Source organism: Anastrepha obliqua, chromosome 5 (assembly GCF_027943255.1).
Source record: "Anastrepha obliqua isolate idAnaObli1 chromosome 5, idAnaObli1_1.0, whole genome shotgun sequence".
Lineage (NCBI taxonomy): Eukaryota > Metazoa > Arthropoda > Insecta > Diptera > Tephritidae > Anastrepha > Anastrepha obliqua.
In genome coordinates, this window is record NC_072896.1 from 64,950,536 (window position 1) to 64,972,673 (window position 22,138).

A 22,138-nucleotide genomic window follows, 5' to 3' on the forward strand; every position below is an offset into this window, starting at 1 on the left:
TCTACCACTCTCCTCGCGGAACTGTCCAAGAAGGAGTTACCTCACGGGGCTGGTCAGCTCATAGCTCTTTGTGACAATAGGTCTTGAGCGGCCTCACAGTGGTTAAGATTTATCTGAACAATTCTCATTTACTTTTATTTGTTAGAGCTCTCCTGAATGCAGGGCACCTATAGCTCCCGGTAATATTTTGGGAGAATTTTTTTTTTGGAAAATTGTGGGAGAATATTTTTTTTGGGAAATTTTTTAGAAAAAATGTTTGGGGAAACAAAATTATGCGGAAAAAAATTTTGGAAAAATTTAGGGAAAGAAAAATTTATAATGGGAAAATTTTTTGGGAAAAATTTTTACGGAAACAAAATTTAGGGGAACAAAAAATTTAGGGGAAAACAAATTTATGGAAAAAAAATTTTTGGAAAAAATTGGAAAAAAACTTTTGGGAAATTTTTTGGAAACAACTTTTGGGGAAAAAATATTATGGGAAACAAAAAATTTAGGGGAAAAGATTTATATATTTTGGAAAAAATTTTTTTTTGGGAAAAGTTTAGGGGGAAAAAGAAAAAAATTTTGCAAAACTTTGGTAAAATTTTTTTTTTTGGGACATTTTTTGGGAAAAATTTTTGGGGAAACAAGATTTAGGGGGGAAAAATTTTAGAAGATTGTGGAAAAAAAATTTTTTTTGGGAAATTTTTTGGGAAAAATTTTTGGGGGAAAAATATTATGAGAAATTAAGAATTTAGGGAAAAAAATGTATGGAAAAAAAATTTGTTTTGGGAAATTTTTGGAAAAACAAAATTATGAGGAACAAAAATTTTTTTTTGGCAAATTTTTTGGGAAAAATTATTGGGGAAACAAAATTATGGGGAAAAAAATTTTTTATTGGGAAAAATTCAGGAAAAAAAAAATTTTGCGAAATTGTGGAAAAAAAATTTTTTTAGGGAAACAAAATTTAAGGGAAAAAAATTTTGGAAAATAGTGGAATTTTTTTTTGGGAAATTTTTTGGAAATAATTTTTGGGGAAACAAATTTGGGGGGAAAATTGTGGAAAAAAAATTTTGGGAAAAAATTTTTTTTGGGAAATTTTTTGGAAAATAGTGGAATTTTTTTTGGGAAATTTTTTGGAAATAATTTTTGGGGATACAAAATTTGGGGGGAAAATTTTGGAAAATTGTGGAAAAAAAATTTTGGGAAATTTTTTGAAAAAAATTTTTGGGTAAACAAAATTATAGGGAAAACATTTTGGAAAATTGTGGAAAAAAAATTTTGGGGAAGCAAAATTATGGAAAAAAAATTTTTTTTGGGAAACATTTTTGGGGAAACAAAATTTATGGGGAAAAAATGTTGGGCAAAATTTGTTTTTGGGTCCAGAGGGAGAGGGGTGTTAGATGAGTCGGTTTTAGGGGGCATGTGAAAAGGTGGTTAGTGTCGTGCGGGGTGCCTTCACATGCCGGACATATGTTTGGTATGTCGGGGTCGATTCTGGATAGGTAGGAGTTTAACCTGCTACAATATCTAGAACGTAATTGTGCCCCAGTAAACTAGCCCTGTCTAGTGAAAAGTATATCAGGAATCGTCGTATATATGTATGTATGCTTGTTGTTGTTATAGCACCATAAACTTTCCCCGTGCATATACGAGGAATACTGCTGAAGTGACAGTCCTTGGCCGGATATAATTCGGGTTGTTCCGGTTACGTAGAATCGACTGTCGTGGGAACGAATGCTGCTATTGCTTGCTTGCTAAGTATGGTTGAAAATTTTGCGCTGCTAAGTCTATCATTAGACCTCTTTAGACAATTACCCGATTCATAGAACCTCCTTCATTGTATTTATTGCATGCAGTGAGATTTATATGCTTATTTCGTACTTCCTCAACAAAGTAAGAAACCATTTAAATGCACGCTCAAAATTCTGCACACTATGCTATATACTAAATGTATATATTTTGCTCAAAAGACGAAAGGTACTATGTAAGTAGTTAGCAAAAAGCAATAAACCAAGCTGAGTTATAATACATTAATTTTTATTTATTTGAACCAAATGAACAAGCAAGAAAATGAAATACCAACAATATCAGTCAATTGGGTCCAACCAATAACCCAGTTAAGATCATAAGGAATTCTTAGGTGAAGTATATGTATATTTAGCGCATCTACCTAATCAATCACATTTTGTACGAATTTATGGAATGAATTATTCACTCACGATTCATAAATTCGAATCAAATCATCCAAAGTTATTTTGTAACCAGTTACGGGACAAGAAGAACGTTCTTTTAAATGTGAAATTATACATTTCCAGCAGTATACATATCCAGATACGCTGCAAGCAGTAGGCGTTCCAACTGTCATAAGGCATATAGGACAAATGCCTTTTGTTGAAACGCTTTTTCTCAGCTTTTCAGATGTACTTTTAAATGGGACCGGATTCTTTAACGCGCCGCCAATTTTCCGACGTTGATCGTTCGAATACCACCATTGAATGAATTGTAGAAAGAACGCAAATACCTCGAGCACTTTTAGAAATATGTAGGTAGTCGTATCATCTTTCGGTGATTCACTAGGGTAACGTAATGTCAAACCGAGGGATCGAAAAATAGGCGAGTGGCTGGTGGCATATTTTATAAGATACAGGAATGTATGTATTGCTTTGGTGGCATGGTATACATGCAAAGCGTTTAGTGCCTGTCGCTCCACAATTGATATGTCTTCATGTTGAGCGTTGCGGTTTTTAAGCTTGCGTTCGAAGTATGGTAACAATGTTAGAATGCTGGCAGATATCACTTGTTGACGGCCTGTTATTAGTTCACCAGTTTCGGTATTTGTTCGTTGCAATCCGTAGAAAATTTCACCAAATGAAGAACCACGATTGCGTAAATATAAGTACTGGAGCGCCCAGGTCACAACAGGTGATAACTCTTCACGTAGTCTATACGTATTCCAAAGCTTAAAGTCCAAACGGAGATTCAAGTAATCAAATATTTTACTTAATGCTGGATAGATAAGTGAGTCCAGTGTTTCGGCGGCACTTATTTCAAATATTGAAGGTACATTTTGTAAATTCTGTCGCAAATTGGCATTCTCAGACATTATCAATTGAAATTAAAAGGACTTAAATATCTTTACTTTCTTCAAAATGTAAATAAATTAGCCACTTGTCGAGACCTTTTCCACCAATCTAATTAAGGCAATTCATTATCGTTTCAATCCGTAATCGATAAATAAAACCATCCATATATGTATCGATATTTATACGTTTAATACGTTCACATATGCATTAATCACGGCAGAGAAAGCACACGAACATTTTCTGCTCTAAGCCCAGCTAATTCTTTCAAAACAGCAGTGAGCGAAGATTCCAGCCCTTTGTCATTTTGTTGGGCTGAGCTTTCCTTTTCTACCACGATATATTTGCTTATAATGTCTAAGTGCGTGGACCGAATTTAAAAATTATAACACGCAAATGTAGTCACTATAACAGCCTTTTGATTTATATTACTTTTTATAAATTAAAATTAAGAATTAATAGCAATATTTAACGTTAAAAATGCACCTTTTTTGCATAAGCTTGAAAAAATGCCCTATTACAGACGCTTATTTCACTTAAATACAAACACAGAAAAGTAACGAATTCACTTATAAACACTCTTTATTAATTGAAGAATTGATTTAAAGCTATTTTCACTAAATAATACTACAAATTCTATTAGAATTTTATTATTACAAATGTTCTTCTAAACGTTTGTAATGCCGTGCAGAATAAATGTGAGGAGCGAACTGTCAAACGAACGATGAGAGAGAGAAGAACAAAGCGAAATGAGAAAAACCCAGTCAACATAAAGGGAATAACTCTTATATTATTATCGCGCGATTTTTAGTCCAAATTTTCGCCTGCGGCGCTTTTTTGCTTTCAAATATACATGCATATTACAAAAACAAATATTTTTACAAATACTGAAAATTTGGAATAAAAATCGCGCGATTTTTAGTCCAAATTTTCGCCTGCGGCGCTTTTTTGCTTTCAAATATACATGCATATTACAAAAACAAATATTTTTACAAATACTGAAAATTTGGAATAAAAATCGCGCGATTTTTAGTCCAAATTTTCGCCTGCGGCGCTTTTTTGCTTTCAAATATACATATATATTACAAAAACAAATATTTTTACAAATACTGAAAATTTGGAATAAAAATCGCGCGATTTTTAGTCCAAATTTTCGCCTGCGGCGCTTTTTTGCTTTCAAATATACATACATATTACAAAAACAAATATTTTTACAAATACTGAAAATTTGGAATAAAAATCGCGCGATTTTTAGTCCAAATTTTCGCCTGCGGCGCTTTTTTGCTTTCAAATATACATATATATTACAAAAACAAATATTTTTACAAATACTGAAAATTTGGAATAAAAATCGCGCGATTTTTAGTCCAAATTTTCGCCTGCGGCGCTTTTTTGCTTTCAAATATACATACATATTACAAAAACAAATATTTTTACAAATACTGAAAATTTGGAATAAAAATCGCGCGATTTTTAGTCCAAATTTTCGCCTGCGGCGCTTTTTTGCTTTCAAATATACATATATATTACAAAAACAAATATTTTTACAAATACTGAAAATTTGGAATAAAAATCGCGCGATTTTTAGTCCAAATTTTCGCCTGCGGCGCTTTTTTGCTTTCAAATATACATATATATTACAAAAACAAATATTTTTACAAATACTGAAAATTTGGAATAAAAATCGCGCGATTTTTAGTCCAAATTTTCGCCTGCGGCGCTTTTTTGCTTTCAAATATACATACATATTACAAAAACAAATATTTTTACAAATACTGAAAATTTGGAATAAAAATCGCGCGATTTTTAGTCCAAATTTTCGCCTGCGCCGCTTTTTTGCTTTCAAATATACATGCATATTACAAAAACAAATATTTTTACAAATACTGAAAATTTGGAATAAAAATCGCGCGATTTTTAGTCCAAATTTTCGCCTGCGGCGCTTTTTTGCTTTCAAATATACATGCATATTACAAAAACAAATATTTTTACAAATACTGAAAATTTGGAATAAAAATCGCGCGATTTTTAGTCCAAATTTTCGCCTGCGGCGCTTTTTTGCTTTCAAATATACATATATATTACAAAAACAAATATTTTTACAAATACTGAAAATTTGGAATAAAAATCGCGCGATTTTTAGTCCAAATTTTCGCCTGCGGCGCGTTTTTGCTTTCAAATATACATATATATTACAAAAACAAATATTTTTACAAATACTGAAAATTTGGAATAAAAATCGCGCGATTTTTAGTCCAAATTTTCGCCTGCGGCGCTTTTTTGCTTTCAAATATACATACATATTACAAAAACAAATATTTTTACAAATACTGAAAATTTGGAATAAAAATCGCGCGATTTTTAGTCCAAATTTTCGCCTGCGGCGCTTTTTTGCTTTCAAATATACATACATATTACAAAAACAAATATTTTTACAAACACTGAAAATTTGGAAAAAAAAATCGCGCGATTTTTAGTCCAAATTTTCGCCTGCGGCGCTTTTTTGCTTTCAAATATACATATATATTACAAAAACAAATATTTTCACAAAAGTTGAAAATTTGAAATAAAAATCGCCTAAATTTTCGCCATCGGCACTCATAACTTTTAAGATAAAACAACATTTTCATAAGTGCTATGAATTATAAAACCTAAGTTAAATGCTTGCTGGGTTGTCGACTGCTGTATTCTCTTCTCTTCAACTGTATTTCAGTACAAACTGCAAATGTGGTCGGAAAAAACCTAATTTTTAAACTTCTCCCGGGGGTTCTATAGGGACCCTAGGAGGTTGGGACTTTCACAGTTATAATGGTGTGACCTTGCTCTTTCTAATGGGCGTGGTGGGGGGTGCCACGCCCCCTCCCCCTCCGCCCCCCATTCAAATATATCGTGGTAGTAAAGGAAAGTTTTTCCTTTTGTTGACCATTGTTTAGCTTTTCAGTAACGGGCAGAACAGATGGTCTTTGTTGTTTTTCAAGCACATGAGCAAAAACAATATTCGGATCATCCACAAGCGGCAACGCATCAGGTGTGTTGCGGGGTCGGGGCGGGGAGCGAAATGATTTTCGCCGCACTTTAGTACAAACTGCACAGAAAAACTCGCGACCACGGTCGACCTTGTGCTTGCATGTACAAGCATGATAAATGTGTCCAAGTAAAAATTAAAAGCTAACGTTTACAATCGCACTGAATACAAATATCACACTGAAAATTAACTAGTTGAAAGCAAAATTGACAATCAGCTGCCAATACTGTTGCGAAAGCATTTTCTTTATAGAGGAATATTTCGGTGTTTTTGGTTTGTTTAGTTATTATTAACGATGTAAAGAAATACAAGGAGAAGGAATAGTTAATTTAATTGCGCAATTGGCTGCTAGCGCGATAAAGAAACGTGCTTAACTCCCAATCCATAATTAAAAAGCGAGATTTCCCATACAAAATTCCTCTCCCAAAATCTGAGATTATAAAATAATTCTAGATAATAACCCTGTGTTATCGATAGTTATTATTACGAATGTAAAGAGAAACATCAAAATAAAAGCTAAATGAAATGGACGCCGGCAAAGAAACCAAGTCTGTAGACAAATTCTAATAAAATTTTTGTTAAATATTATTAAGTATGGGTTCATTTTACAGAAAAAAGCGTCTGCCCATAAACATTTTCTTCTCTTATTACTTATTATAAAATGTAATATAGAATATCCCATCCGCATTATTGCCATAATTTTTGCAGCCTCAGTAAATGTCGCAAAAGGTATTCCTCAAACTTTTTATTATTAGCAGCCAATTGCGCAATTAACTTAACTTTTCCTTCTCCTTGTCTTGCCATCATATCGTGAATAATAATTAAACAAACCAAAATATTCCACCGCTCCAATTTCTATGAGGAAAACCCTTTCAGAACAGTCTTGACATCTGATTGTCAATTTTGCAAGTAATCTGTCATATGTGAACGGATAGATTAATTTCGTGGATTTATTGCTAATTACTGCTTATGTGAACATAGTTTAGGTTAATAATTTTATTCGATAAAATTTAGGCATCACTTTGGCGATTGACAATTTAGGTTTTGTACCTGCACAGGTTTTCTGTTATTTAGCAAATCAAATTATGTCAATATGAAGACAAATAATTTAAATTCTGCAGAGAACTCAACTAAGACACCACAAAGTAAATATAACAAAAAATCTAAATCACGCACAAAGTCTTCGAAATCCGAATTAACCGTTGGCAGTGGCAATAGTGTTAAAAGTTCTTCGACTAGTTTGAATAATAATCAAATAAACATTTTGACAAATAATATTGTATCTACCTCCACAACACCCACTACCAGTAATCCTGGAAATATATTCGATACATCTTTGAATGCCATTACAAATGGAGGAGGTGGAGTTAGTAATGTTGAAATCAATAGCAGCTCAAAGGTAAGCAGACAATATTCGTATCATAATATATACGATATATGTATATTAATATAATAAAACTGTTGTTCAGCCTCATGTGAAAAGTTATGCCGGTCTGGAAGGGCGTTCAGTGAAAATAATTTGGGACCAACATGATCAAAGCGATTTGGAATTGTCGACAGAAGTGTGTTCGCGCATCGCTGAGGATGTTTCATATAAGCTATGGGAATTGGTGAATGTAAGTGGTACTATATAGAAGCAAACCCGATTTCATTATATTTTTGTAGAATATTAAAACTTATGCACGTCATTCGGGTGGTAACGTAACGTACGACTTGGTAAATGAAGTATTGGCTGACGCAGACGTGCCACCAGCCTTGGGTGCTATGGATAGCGAATGGGATCGTGTTGACTATGATGGCAGTTACTTTTTCTATTCGGTAAATAGAATAAACGTCGTTGCAAATAAATTGAAAATAATTTTCTATAGGATAGAATTATCGAATTACGCGATGAGTACCAAAACGAATTTACCATGGAAACCCCAAGTGGTCCAGATTACGAATGCACCTGGCCAATTGATGAGAAACAAAGTGAATTGATAAAGAAATTTATACCTAATTTAATGAAGGGTAAACAAAATTAACTATAAGCCAAGGAGGCAATATGTAGATAAACAAATCTATGATTATTTATTCCAGTTGTGCTACATGGTGAGGCAGACGAGTTGGACACCGCTCTCTCTGAAACGGCATTCTCACCTTTTCTAGGCGCTTGCTACCGTGTTATTCTTTCTAAAATCATAGAAATTCTGGCTTTTAAACAAAACGAAGAAATCAGTTTACGTTGCTGGAGCCTGCTCCGCTCTTGCGCATGTAATTCACATGCACGTTTGCAAAACGTACGTATGGAATATTTTCATTTATCGGAGATACTTATATCGCAACTGCTTGCAACATATGAGAGTATTAAAGACCATACGAGTACGAAGCCTGAAGCTCAGAGTATTGGTGTGAATATAAAAACAGAAGTAGAGGAAATAAAGCTGGAAGAAAAATTAGATATGAAAACTGAATTCATGCATCAGCCGGATCTCTTTAACTTACAAAATTCGAATGCGAATGAAGAGAAAGTATATAAGTTGCAAAGTGATAATGAATGCGAGGGAGATGCTGAAATGCGATCAGAATTATCTCCCTATTTTGCCAGTCCCGTAGCTTGGAAGCATGTAGATGAGCTATGTAAAACGATTGGCCATTTGGCAGCATCAAGTGGTTATTTCCAAAAAGAATGTTTATTTCATATTACTAGAAGATTGCAACGCTTTTTTGAAGGTCGTAGTGTGTCAACGGAAAGAGGTGATCTACATATATTTTACTTATTTTGCGAGTATAATAATATTATTTTTCACTTAGACTTCAAGTATATTAGCCGCGCTGTACGAGGTTTGGTTGCTCTTGGGGAGTATGCTTTTCGTGAATTTATCCCCTTCATCTACAAATTCAATGCAGAAAATGTGCCCGATACACTTTGGAATGAGTTTGCGGTAATATTTAGTTCTTATTTTCATATAATATGTAATTTGTATTTGGTTTAGCTAAGTGCTGTCTTTATACACGGACCAGATGACATATTTCTTTATGAATGGTTAGAGTTCTTATGCGGAGGTGATAAGTTGCAGCCTTTTTTGATATATTATGCGCGTAAGTAATTCACTTTGTACAATGAGGAATCGTCTCAACCATTTACTCCGATTTACAGAATACTTTGAAAAGTTTCTAGCCTATCGCTTCATGAGACGGAAAATGGGTACCTTTAAAATATATTCTAAACCTGGTGTACGACGCTTAGAGTGGAGTACATTAGCTGCTGCTATGTGCCATGGAGACGATCCAAATAAAGCGTTAAAGCCCAAGCCAAAAATCGAAGAAGTCTTCCCCGACTTGGTATCACCTAATCTTCAATTGAATCGTGCGGGTAATATACGATTCAAGTTTGCCGGGTGCCGTCCAGTAATAATTAAATCCAAAATTTCTGCAAATCTCATGAAGCCGAATGTGGAATCAAATAAGCTGGTCGTTCAAAGTGGACACAATGATATACTTATAGCACGTCGAAAATTATTCAAACCATTAACCAACGAGCGACGTATTGTGCCGCTCAGTAGTTATTACTATCTAAGAATATAAATATTTCGTTTAACAGTTTATATTAACCAAAGTATTTTCTTAAATATTTTTAGCTTTAAAAGATAGCTAGAAGGCTTCTTCTTCCGTAACCTCTATGCCTGCCGCCTGCATATCCTTCATTATTCGTTTGTTTATAATATTTTTTATGTTTGCATTAACATCCGGCAGCAAACCACCCGTGCGAGCTGCATGCTCGATTCTTTGCACAACTTCTACTTCGCGTCGCGAAGATATGAAGTTTGTAACCAATGAAGATTTTAAATTACCCACACGTCCAATGCGTCCACAGCGATGTATATAGTCTGATACATGTAGTGGAAAATCGAAATTGATTACATGGCGTGCTGTTGTTGTGTCTAGTCCGCGACTGCCAATGTCTGTAGTCGAGAGGACATCATATTCACCATTCTGGAATTGTTCAAAGCGTCCAATGCGAATTTTCATAAGCATATCGCCATTCAAATTAACACTGCGCACATCATTGTTATTAAGGTAAATATCGACGAAATCACTTGTGGCCGTTTTATTACTGAACACTATGAGTGGCTGCTTTTTAGCGATATTCTTCTTGACTAAACTTAACAAAGTGGGGGGTCGGCTTTGTTTGGACATACGCAAAAAACGTTGTTCTACGTGTGGCATTAATTTGTGCAAATTTGGACTTGAAATTTCGTGCAATGTCTGTACATCTATCACCCGCTGCAGCATTTCCTCTGTGTTCGTAGGCATTGTCGCTGAAGCCAATATTAGTTGGGTACCCACAGTGTGCTCATCTTGCGTATGGTTTTTATGAAACTATGGGAATACAATAATGTGTAGTATTTAGTCAAATATATTTAAAAGTATTTTTAATCATACCGCAAAGCGCTTCAGAAAATATCCTAGTTTATCAGAAAAGCTATCGTCTAACAAAGTGTCGGCTTCGTCTAGTACAACGTGACGCACCGCCTCCATTCGATAAATTCCCGTTGTTACGAGCTTACTAAGGGCTCCGATCGTTGCTACAAGTATGTCGACATCAGAGAATTCGGGATCGATCATTAAACGCTTTGTATTTCCACCCAATATTGTCTTAACTTGCAATCCTGTTTGCTGACACAGTTTTTGTGCCACATTTCCGATTTGTGTAGCTAATTCACGTCCAGGCGATATTATAATAGCCATGGGCGTGTTAAACTTTCGACCGTTTTGCTGTGTCTGTGATGAGGATTGCTTCCGTTCGATTATGCGTTGTATAATGGGGAGCATATAGGCAAGTGTTTTGCCACATCCTGTCTCTGCGGCGATGAGCACATGATGGCTGTCGTACACCCTGGGTATAGCCCTTGCTTGAATGCTAGTGAAGGCATTTATCTTCATTTCTGTACTTAGATTTTCCAGCAACTTATCATTCAAACAGACATTGGTGCCACTAAGGAAATCTTCTATTTGTAGCATTTCTGCCTGTATGTCTGCTTTACTTACAGTTGCGTTAAATATGATGAAATCTTCTTTCGCTTTATAATGCTTCCAGCCACTGGACGCCAATGGTATTGTACCAAACTCACTTCCTTCTGGAGCGGGCACATACATATTAAACTGGGTCCGCTTGCAGCAGATAATAGGCTTTTGTTTAGGGGTTTGGGCTTGATTGGGTTTTTGTTTGATTGCAGGAGCAGCCACAGTTGCATATAAACGGAAAATACCGGATATATTTGTGTATTTAGATTTTGTCAACATTTTTTATTATTAAGTAATACAAGGATATGAACAGAACTATTGAAGTCATAGATAATAAGACGGGAAACTCTTTCATTTTGACAGAAAGGGCGCCCATGAGGACGTTTCAAAAATTGGCAGCACTCACACATTATGGGATTTTGAACAGCTGATAGGCGCAATGGCAGGCTGCCAGAGAAAACGCCCCAAAAATAACTAACGAAAACAGTTCGTTTTTGCTTATGGAGTAATTGTGCGATTGAAATGTTTATAATTATTTGTCTTAAAATTAACTTAATTGAAAGATAATAATTTAATTTGAAGCGAGTTTGTAGAATTTTCCAAAGTTTTTTATATCCTTTTCGGCTTCCACTTTTAAGTCGTCTTGGGTACATATCTAAATACATTTTACATACATGTAATTTTATTGAAAACTGTGTGTTGGCTTATGTTTGTAAATTTGTATATATGTAATCATTTTATGGTTGAAAAGCGTAGGTAAGGAAATTGAATTTGAGTTTCAAATATTTCGCAAACATCTACAGTAGCTTACAGCTATTTCATGCAGACGAACTATTAAAACTTTGAATGCTGTATTTTGGAAGCTAAAACTTTTTTTGAAAAAATTTATATATCAAATAATTTATACGCAATTGCAGTATAAAAAAGGTGCTTCACATTTTTTAAGCTTTAAATAAAATATATAAAAAACAAAAATAGAACAGTTCAAAATTTTATGCTTATTTCATGCAGTATTCATTTTTTCTTAAATTTAAATTAAACTAATGATTTAAAAATTATTCAGCACTTTGTATGGTATCCTTTGTTATCGTTACTTCCGGTCCGATTTTATTCCACTCCTCCAAAATTACGGTTTTTATCTGATCTCTATTGCTTATGGCGCGCTTTGTTAAACTCGGCCAAAATCGCGTAAGCGGTTATCGCGCCAATTAAAAAGAAGAAGAAGATTGCTTATGTGATGTGTGCGGATTTGGACAGTTCCATGTGAGCCATGTCTGCACGATTTCCGCCTTATGTTTAGGGTCATTGTCCTGGTATTAACGGAATTCTTGAGGTATTAAAAGTTTCGCAGCACTTTGGAGTAGATTATCTTTTAGAATATTGAGGTACATTGTTTTGTCCATACTACCCTCGACAAACACTAAATTTCCTGTTCCCTCTGCTGACATACTTACCCATACCATTACACTGCCCCCACCATGTTTCACAGTCGGCTTTATGTTGCTTCAGTGGAGCTCTGTATTAGGTTTCCGTCAGACGTTACATCTGAGCGGGATAGGTTATATTTGGACTCGTCAGAAAATATTAAGATTTTGATTCCAGAAATCAAAATCTTTAATTTTGAGCTCTCCGGCGAAGGCAACTCGGCTCAATTGATTTTTTTTTTATTTCGGACCATTTTTTATATATTTTTATATTGTCCACTTGGCGAACAATCACTGTGCGCTAGTTACATAAACTAGAAATTCAAAATACCGTTAACCGAGCGACTAGCCGCTGCCACATAAACAAGTGATTGCATGAAATAAGCTGTAAGCAAAGATATCGCATTGTGGTTTCATTTCATCCCGTAGTGTGAGTGAGACTATAATTCCACCAAGTCTGCTCTACTCATTATGTTATACAAATCATTGAACTAAATATTTACATTAAACTTTTTTTTAAATTGCGACAATTTATCATTCTGCAATAATTTAAATTCATAAACTGAAACTGCATGAAATCGCTGTGAGCCACTGTATGCCCTCTTGATCCAATCCAATTCTCTCATATCTGATTTATAATGAAATTGCCTAAAAATGTAAATTAACCCTTTGTGATGCACCATTTTTGCAATTGTTTGAATTGAAAGTATCTGTAAATAAGGAAATTTTTAAAAGTATCCTAAAATCTGCTTCATTTTAGTAGTTATTGAATTTTTATTTTAATATGCATACGAGTATATGTGGATATGCATATGTACCTTTTGAAGAAAATCGCAAACCCACTAAAATGCAACATTCATTCACGAAACCGTTTGGTAATTCTCTTATTTTTATTCGTCCAATGTTTTGGTGGCCGCCGTAGCCGAATTGATTGGTGCGTGACTATCATCCGGAATTCACAGAGAGAACGTTGGTTCGAATCTCGGTGAAACACCAAAATTAAGAAAAACATTTTTCTAATAGCGGTCTCCCCTCGACAGGCAATGGCAAACCTCCGAGTGTATTTCTGCCATGAAAAAGCCCCGCATAAAAAAATATCTGCCATTCGGAGTCGCCTTGAAACTGTAGGTCCCTCCATTTGTGTAACAACATCAAGACGCACACCACAAATAGGAGGAGGAGCTCGACAAACACCCAAAAAGGGTATACGCGCCAATTATATATATATGTATATACATATGTATATAATGTTTTGAGCATTTAACTTCATTCACGTAGTTTATTCTGAAAAATATTTGAGGCAGGACCTCGGAAGCATTTTTGGAGCTCTACCTTCATTCCCATGGCAGCCGGTTCTACATTACTGGAATGACTCGGGTTTTTCCCGACCAAGAACTGTCGCCCCTGGAAACTAGCCCTGTTTAGTGAATCGTTTATCACCCCCCTCTTACGTCATCCATGAAGCAATCTTGCTCCAAATACTTCTCCTCAGGGCTGGTATTGAATCCAGCCCTGGGCCAGAGATATTCTGTTACTGCGTTTGCCATAAACAAGTCATATCCGTCAACAAGTGATATCTGCCAAATTCTAACATTGTTACCATACTTCGAAGACATATCAATTATAAATGAGTAAATGAAGACATATCAATTATGGAGCGACACGCACTAAGCGCTTTGTACTTTATAAAATATGCCACCAGCCACTTGCCTATTTTTCGATCCCTCGGTTTGACATTACGTTACCCTATCGAATCACCGAACGATGATACGACTACCTACATATTTCTAAAAGTGCTCGAGGTATTTGCGTTCTTTCTACAATTCATTCAGTGGTAGTATTCGAACGGTCCCATTTAAAGATACATCTGAAAAGCTGAGAAAAAGCGTTTCAACAAGTCATTTGTCCCATATGCCTTATAAAAATTGGAACGCCTACTGCTTGCAGCGTATCTGAATATGTATGTATACTGCCGAAAACGTACATATGTATAATTTCGCATTTAAAAGAACGCTCTTCTTGTCCAGTAACTGGATACAAAATAACTTTGGATGATTTGATTCGAATGTATGAATCGTGGGTGAATAATTCATTCCATAAATTCGTACAAAATATGATTGATTAGGTAGATGCGCTAAATATACATATACTTCACCTAAGAATTCCTTATGATCTTAACTGGGTTATTGGTTGGACCCAATTGACCGATATTTTTGGTATTTCATTTTCTTGCTTGGACATTTTGTTCCAGCAAATAAAACATGAATGTATTATATCTCAGCTTGGTTTATTGCTTTCTGCTAACTACTTACATAGTACCTTTCGTCTTTTGAGCAAAATATATATAGTACATAGCATAGTGTGCAGAACTTTGAGCGTGCACATAAATGGTTTCTTACTTCATAATTTCCTGCGAACGTTTACGTAAAAAATAAGTTTTTCATTTGTAAAGTTAAGTAATGTTTCGACTTAAAATTAAATACATATATATATGTACATACTAACACTTCGATGCTACAATAAAAAAATAAATAAAACAATTTCCTCAATTTAATTAAAATTGTGATAAATAAAGTCCCCGCTCCCAATCAAAGCTGACATGCATTGCATGAAAATCCCAGTAAGCAGTCATGTGGTAAGCCATATTCGTCAGCACGACAACATACTCGAAAAGTGCAAATAATGTGTAGACTATAGATAAAAAATTAAATACATTTTGTGTTAATTGTTCGATTATTTCTAATTTAATTTAATAACTTACCACCCGGCTCGCATAAGGAATTATGCCGCAGGAAGCAATAGCCCGCCAAAATAAATGCAGTAACATTTGTTATAAACAAATTTCGTTTGTATAACAATGATTTTTCTTCTATCGGCAAGAGCGGTAATCTACGGCCATTTTTGTTGAGGATGTAAGAAATAAGCATATAAATCTCACTGCAGGCAATAAATACAATGAAGGAGTTTCTATGAATCGGGTAATTATCTAAAGAGGTCCATAATGATAGACTTAGCAGCGCAAAATTTTCAACCATACTTAGCAAGCAAGCAATAGCAGCATATATACGACGATTCCTTCGTATTGTGTCTTTATAATACTGCAAGTATATTTTAGAAACAGCAAGTCGAGCAGGCAGTTGCAAGGTAATCGCCAAACGCCAAACAGTTTTTTGTGGCTCATAATTTCCTATAGCCGCTGATATGGAGGGCAGATAATTGGGTACATCACAGTGCGTTGAAGTGGAACGTTCAAATTCGAAGAATAGCGACCAAACTACACAAAATATAAAACTGCCTAGTGGTAGACTCACAACTCCAATTGCAACTTTGCCAAATGGAATGCAGAATAGAGGTTTTGGGCCATCTAATCGGTCGTAAGTCGTTAATGTTGGTAACATAATACTATAAAATCACGCTTTTATAGTTGTTTTCTCTTTATTTACATTATAATTTCAGCCAACTTGCCATAGATAACCAACTTGCACTGATGTTCTCCGCCCAAAATTGCAAGCATCAGTTGGCACCAATGTTGCCAGATTCACAGTTTAACTGTAAATTAAAGTTTTTAGGCGAACTTACAGTTTTTGTTTTAAATACCTCATGGCCAAATACCTGGCCATTCGAAACAAAATTGTGAGAGTAGCTTTGGTTGCTCCGTCATAGGAGACTTGACCACACAATTGTGCACGCTCATTTCACCCGTGTTCTTACGCTCTTCCAATCAAGCGTTGTTCAGGCCATAGATAACGTTCAGAAGACAATGAAAAAACATGGGTAGTGTGGCTGCTTTTATTTTTTAGCATATGACGAATCTACATTTTTGCCTTCCTCTGTTGAAGGAAAATCGCTATAAACTCCTCTACTATGTAAACAAATCAGCTAATCCCTTCAAATTCGCTGAGACCCGGTTAACGATTTAATGTTGGCCACACCTTTATATTCTGTACATCGTGGTGTAAATTACATTTTTCCCCAAAATTTCAGATTTGACCATGAAGAATTACAGGTTGTTGATGGTGAATTACGTGAATTACGTCCAATAAATTTTGCTAGTTAAGAATTAACTTCTGACATTTTGAAACACGGTTAAGAATAGTTTCCAAAATCAATTTGCATGAAACAAAATAAAAAATATATTAGAATAACTCGTTTTTCTAGAACTTAAGATTTCTTTAACAAAAAAGGTTGCAGATTGAACAAAATTAGGTATCGAATTAGATGTATGTATACAAAAATTAGGAAGAGGATATCGGCCAAACACGGAAAAATAGTGTAAGCCAAACGCTTCACAGTATATATCTATATATTATATACGTATAAAAATGAGCAAAGCAATTTACGAAAATTGATGCAACTGAACTTCATTAAAACCAAATGTGATTTAATTACTTTAGTATAACTAAAACTGCTTACATTATTTTATTTTAAATGCGTTGTGTTTTTTTAATGGTTATTTAGATTTAAGGAAACAAAATAAAACATAGTTTTCTAAAGAAATCTAGTTTTTGGTCGAAGATGCAGTTTGCTTCAAAAGTTGCAGTTTTTTGGGAAAGAATCTGGCAACACTAGGTAGCACACGAACTCAGCTGATGAGTTTGACAACTTTACATGTATCGATTTTTGTAAATAGAAACGAAATTATAAATACCCGAATACTAATCGATTAATCGACGAAATATACAGTAGCTCACAGCATTATGCAGTTTCAGTTTATGAATTTAAATTATTGCAGAATGATAAATTGTCGCAATTCAAAAAACAATTGTATGTACATATTTAGTTAACATAATGAGTAGAGCAGAATTGATGAAAATATAGTCTCACTCACACTACGGGATGAAATGAAACCACAATGCGGTATCTTTGCTTACAGCTTATTTCATGCAATCACTTGTTTATGTGGCAGCGGTTAGTCGCTCGGTTAACGGTATTTTGAATTTCTAGTTTATGTAACTAGCGCACAGTTATTGTTCTAGGCAATTTTTAGTATGTTTGTGATCGCCAAGTGGACAATATAAAAATATATAAAAAATGGTCCGACGTACTATGATTGAACAGCGAGAACTGGTCATCAAGCATTTTCAAAGCGAAAAGTCGTAACGAAAACTGGCGGAAATAGTTTGTTTGAGTAGTGCGTCAGTACAAAATATCATTGAACGCTTCGTTTATGAAAATCAGGTGCAAAATAAAGGCCTCAAATACAATTTTTGACGAACTTGATGAGCGTTTAATTGTTCGAAAAATAAAAGAAAACCCAATGCTATCGGCTCCAAAACTGCTAAACGAAAGTCAGCAGGAAGTGGGCAAATCATGTTGCGTCGAAACTGTGCGACGGGTACTACGTGAAAAGGACTTTAATGGTCGAGTAGCACGAAAGAAGCCACTCATAATTAAAAAAAAAATAAATTGAGCCGTGCTGCCTTCGCCGGAGAGCTCAAAATTAAAGATTTTGATTTCTGGAAAACGGTAATATTTTCGGACGAGTCCAAATATAACCTATTCCGCTCAGATAGAACGTCTGGCGGAAACCTAATACAGAGCTCCACAAAAGTAACATAAAGCCGTCTGTGAAACATGGTGGTGCCAGTGTAATGGTATGGGTATGTATGTCAGCAGCCGGAACAGGAAATTAGTGTTTGTCGAGGGTAGTATGGACAAAACAATGTACCTCAATATTCTAAAAGATAATCTACTCCAAAGTGCTGCGAAACTTGGAATACCTCAAGAATTCCGTTTCTGCCAGGACAATTACCCTAAACATAAGGCGGAAATCGTGCAGACATGGCTCATATGGAACTGTCCAAATCCGCACACATCGCATAAGCAATAGAGATCAGATAAAAACCGTAATTTTGGAGGAGTGGAACAAAATCGGACCGGAAGTAACGATAACAAAGGATACCACACAAAGTACTGAATCATTTTTAAATCATTATTTTAACTTAAATTTAACAAAAAATGCATACTGCATGAAACAAGGTTAGGTTAGGTTAGCCTGGTTGGCAATAAGCCACGCATAAACCTTTTGGTCTCTAGCGATACCAGATGGAGACCGACCTTTATGAATACCGAAAGTAGACATCATGTAGGATGTCAGCGCTTTTGGCGAATCTAAGCAGAGCTGGGAGATCTGGTTTTGAGACGTCTTCCAGAGCCTCAAACAGTGGAACATTTTAAACGCGTTTTCAATAATGCCGGACAAACGCACAGAAGGTTTTCTGAGGTTTCTTCAATATTCTATCGGCATTTCCTGCATTTGTCCGTGTTAGCAATCCCTGTCTTGTACGCATGTGCAGCCAATAGATTATGGCCTGTCAGCATACCTATGATAGTTCTGCAGTCCTTTCGCTAGAGCGTAAGTACGAATTTCGCCAGTTTTTTGTCGTTAGTTCTACACATAACTTTTGCTGTATTACATGTGGTCACCTAGCTTCCACTAGTTTTTCATGTAGTCGTCCATTTCGCCTAGCTTCGGGAGGTTCCACGTCGGGACCTTGTACTTCCTGGTAGAAAGTACCATGCCCGTTTTTCCGCCGTTTATCCCTAGACCTACGCGAGATGTCCATTGGTGTACCGTTTTAAGTGTGTTATTCATCACATTACTAATGGTGTCCAGATACTTTCCCGTAACTACTATAGCTATGTCATATGCATATGCCACTAGTTTTGGTGCCCCTCCTTCCAATTTCTTGAGCAGCGGCGATAGTACTCCACCTTGCGGAGTGCCTCTGCATGCATATTTGGTGACGCTCGTATCGTTCCATTCCGCTCTTATCTTCCTGCTAGCTAATAGCTAGATAATAGCTATTTAAATATTTAAAATTATGCCAAATAATAATGATAACCTATTGTATAATCAAAAGAAAAATAAGTTTTAAACTCCTAGATAAATACAAATGTATGTTAGGATAATGCTAAATAATCTAATTTTATCATAACTTAGTAAACTCCTATGTTAAAATGATTTTGGGCAATAAATGAAATGAAATGAAATTAAATTAAAATAGCATCTTTCGTCACATTCTTAAAGGCCCCTGATATATCTAGAAATACTCCTAGACCATACTCCTTATATTCTAACGCATGAAATAAGCTGTGAAATAAAATTTTGAACTGTTCTGTGTTCTTGTTTTTATATTTTTTATTTAAAGCTTAAAAAAATATATGAAGTAACATGTGAAAACATCGAAAATTAATATTTCCAAAAGGGTAGGACAGTTAACTGAATTATTTGTAAGTAATATGTGATAATAATTTAATTTCTAAAGAATATATATTTTTACTATCTATACTAATATTATAAAGAGGAAAACTTTGTTTGTTTGTTTGTTTGTTTGTTTGTAACGAATAGGCTCAAAAACTACTGGACCGATTTTAAAAATTCTTTCACCATTCGAAAACTACATCATCCACGAGTAACATGGATTACATTTTATTTTGGAAAAAAGTAGGGTTCCGTAAGATATTTGGAGTTTTCGGACACAAACTGAAAAAAATCTTATATATAAAATAAAGTCAACTTTTTGTGTATGTGCGCTAACCGGCCGTGTCTGCACCGAATTAAACCAAACTTACACACATTGTTAAGAAGGTATTGAAGATGGTTTACGTATAGTTTAGATACCTATTGGTGGATAGGGCTCGAGATATAGGTCAAAACGTGGACCCGCGTAACCTTCGGATGTGTATGTACAATATGGGTATCAAATGGAAGCTGTTGGTGAATGCTTTAGTTCAGAGTATTTTTCATGCCGCTCCGTGACCAGGGTCTCGAGATAGAGACCAAAACGTGGACCCTAGAATGTATTTGTACAATATGGATATCAAATGAAAGCTGTTGATAAGTGTTTTAATACGGGGTAATTTTCATACCTATTGATGACGAGGGTCTCGAAATATATGCCAAAACGTGGACCCGCCGTGTCTTTGAACCGAATTAAACCAAACTTACACACATTGTTAAGAAGGTATTGAAGATGATTTCCGTATAGTTTGAATACCTATTGGTAGACAGGGTCTCGAGATATAGGTCAAAACGTTGACCCGGGTAACCTTCGGATGTGTATGTACAATATGGGTATCAAATGGAAGCTGTTGGTGAATGCCTTAGTCCAGAGTATTTTTCATGCCGCTACGTCACTGGGGTCTCGAGATATAGGTCAAAACGTGGACCCGGGTAACCTTTGGTTGTGTATGTACAATATGGATATCAAATGAAAGCTGTTGATAAGTGCTTTAATAAGGGGTAATTTTCATACCTATTGATGACTAGGGTCTCGAAATATATGCCAAAACGTGGACCAGCCGTGTCTTTGCACCGAATTAAACCAAACTTATGCACATTGTTAAGTAAGTATTGAAAATGGGTTTCGTAAAGTTTGGTTGTAATTCGGAGCAGTGGCAACGGGTACAGCGTTCTTTTGAGCCAGCCATAATGTCGCTTACTTTTTTAACGCTTGGGGCGGAACTGAACTGTCAAATTGACAGTGTGAGTTACAATGTGTCAATATTTCTTTCTGATTTGGATGCCATAAGGAAAAAACGTAAGTGCAACATGTAAAAATTGTTTGTGAATTTTTTTGGAGTGAATTTTGGAACAGTGAATAATTTCTTACGAAATTTGAGAATTTAATGTGACATCCGAATGAAATTATGTGTTCGTGGAAAAAACAATTTTTTTCGTTTTTTTTTTTTTTTGAAAAATATAAATGGATAATGGTTAAAAAAGCTCCAATGCTTAATAAAACATATAAATTGAAACGAAAAATTCATGGATGATCAGGAAAAAAAACGATTGTTTATTCATATGCGTTGATTTGAAATTTAAAAACAATCTTCTTTTTTCCTGATTTTCAATTTATATTTTACATTTACTCAAAAACAAATAGAAAAACAAAAAATATTGTTTATGCCAAAGCCCTTGAATAAAGAATAAAGAAATAAATAATATGAAAACCATATATTTTCTGTTCTAAACCATATCTATTCTATTTTAGTGTGCCCAGCGAAGGGGACCGGGTTTGCTAGTTTATTATATTTATATTATTAATATCTACTGCTGCGTATGCGTCTATGAATGTATTTTGCAATAGCGAGTGCTCGCAACTAACGTACAGTTATGTTCTAACTACAGGGACAAAGTTGCAAATTGTTAGACACAAATTTTTCAACCAATATACGCGTTTTATGCCACAAATTTTAATACATAGTTTTCTTCTTTAATATACAATAACAATTCATCAAGAATGATAACATACAAAATTGCGCCTTCTGAATGCGCTGAGTCGTCAGGCTCCATGAATACACAAACAAAAGGAGAAATACTTGCTTGTGAAGAGGAAGAGTAGGCGAAAGCAATAGAAACAACCAGACTCAAGGCACGGCAATCGGTTCTAAGTTACCGGAATGAGCCAGATTTATATCCGGCCAAGAACTTGTCACTTCAGCACCATGGGGTATGTTTATACCGCTACAACAACAACCAAATACAAGAAATTATAAATACACACTTTCACGATTTAACACACATCACTTCGTTTTCTTTAGTTTAAATGTCACAAATCACAATTTTCATGCCATTCATAGAATTATCACAAACATGAAAGTTCTCTTCCTTTTGT

At 35.0% G+C, this 22,138-nt stretch overlaps 4 protein-coding genes across 5 annotated transcripts; 1 reads left to right on the top strand and 3 right to left on the bottom strand.

Moving 5' to 3' along the window:
- Nucleotides 1-1,998: 1,998 nt before the first annotated feature.
- Nucleotides 1,999-3,190, bottom strand: LOC129247404 (peroxisome assembly protein 12). Its single transcript, XM_054886523.1, has one exon. It carries the CDS (start codon nucleotides 3,083-3,085, stop codon nucleotides 2,198-2,200), a length of 888 nt encoding a protein of 295 aa, XP_054742498.1. The 5' UTR covers nucleotides 3,086-3,190; the 3' UTR covers nucleotides 1,999-2,197.
- Nucleotides 3,191-7,110: 3,920 nt separating this feature from the next.
- Nucleotides 7,111-9,685, top strand: LOC129247515 (uncharacterized). Its single transcript, XM_054886668.1, has 8 exons — nucleotides 7,111-7,486; nucleotides 7,557-7,703; nucleotides 7,753-7,905; nucleotides 7,956-8,097; nucleotides 8,167-8,823; nucleotides 8,881-9,011; nucleotides 9,063-9,168; nucleotides 9,227-9,685. The coding sequence occupies exons 1-8, from the start codon at nucleotides 7,181-7,183 to the stop codon at nucleotides 9,652-9,654; spliced, it is 2,070 nt and encodes a 689-aa protein (XP_054742643.1). The 5' UTR covers nucleotides 7,111-7,180; the 3' UTR covers nucleotides 9,655-9,685.
- LOC129247516 (probable ATP-dependent RNA helicase DDX28) lies at nucleotides 9,018-11,458 on the bottom strand. The gene is made up of 2 exons (XM_054886669.1): nucleotides 10,513-11,458; nucleotides 9,018-10,449 (listed from the first exon to the last, which is right to left on the bottom strand). Exons 1-2 carry the CDS (start codon nucleotides 11,371-11,373, stop codon nucleotides 9,721-9,723), a joined length of 1,590 nt encoding a protein of 529 aa, XP_054742644.1. The 5' UTR covers nucleotides 11,374-11,458; the 3' UTR covers nucleotides 9,018-9,720.
- A 3,328-nt stretch (nucleotides 11,459-14,786) lies between these two features.
- Nucleotides 14,787-16,008, bottom strand: LOC129247097 (post-GPI attachment to proteins factor 2-like). Of its 2 annotated transcripts, XM_054886024.1 has the most exons (3): nucleotides 15,556-16,008; nucleotides 15,280-15,504; nucleotides 14,787-15,209 (listed from the first exon to the last, which is right to left on the bottom strand). In XM_054886024.1, the coding sequence occupies exons 1-3, from the start codon at nucleotides 15,914-15,916 to the stop codon at nucleotides 15,073-15,075; spliced, it is 723 nt and encodes a 240-aa protein (XP_054741999.1). In that variant the 5' UTR covers nucleotides 15,917-16,008; the 3' UTR covers nucleotides 14,787-15,072. The 2 variants fall into 2 exon arrangements, with proteins under 2 accessions (XP_054741999.1, XP_054741998.1); XM_054886023.1 differs by having other exon boundaries at nucleotides 15,280-16,008.
- Nucleotides 16,009-22,138: the final 6,130 nt, after the last annotated feature.

Excerpts from the sequence above, each read along its gene's own strand:
- LOC129247404 (XM_054886523.1), bottom strand. The coding sequence starts at position 3,085 with ATGTCTGAGAATGCCAATTTGCGACAGAATTTACAAAATGTACCTTCA.
- LOC129247515 (XM_054886668.1), top strand. The coding sequence starts at position 7,181 with ATGAAGACAAATAATTTAAATTCTGCAGAGAACTCAACTAAGACACCA. Across the intron at positions 7,487-7,556 it reads AAATCAATAGCAGCTCAAAG|CCTCATGTGAAAAGTTATGC; the intron begins GTAAGCAGACAA and ends ACTGTTGTTCAG. Across the intron at positions 9,169-9,226 it reads TTTTTTGATATATTATGCGC|AATACTTTGAAAAGTTTCTA; the intron begins GTAAGTAATTCA and ends TCCGATTTACAG.
- LOC129247516 (XM_054886669.1), bottom strand. The coding sequence starts at position 11,373 with ATGTTGACAAAATCTAAATACACAAATATATCCGGTATTTTCCGTTTA. Across the intron at positions 10,450-10,512 it reads ATTTTCTGAAGCGCTTTGCG|TTTCATAAAAACCATACGCA; the intron begins GTATGATTAAAA and ends GTATTCCCATAG.
- LOC129247097 (XM_054886023.1), bottom strand. The coding sequence starts at position 15,916 with ATGTTACCAACATTAACGACTTACGACCGATTAGATGGCCCAAAACCT. Across the intron at positions 15,210-15,279 it reads TTCCTTATGCGAGCCGGGTG|TCTACACATTATTTGCACTT; the intron begins GTAAGTTATTAA and ends TTTTATCTATAG.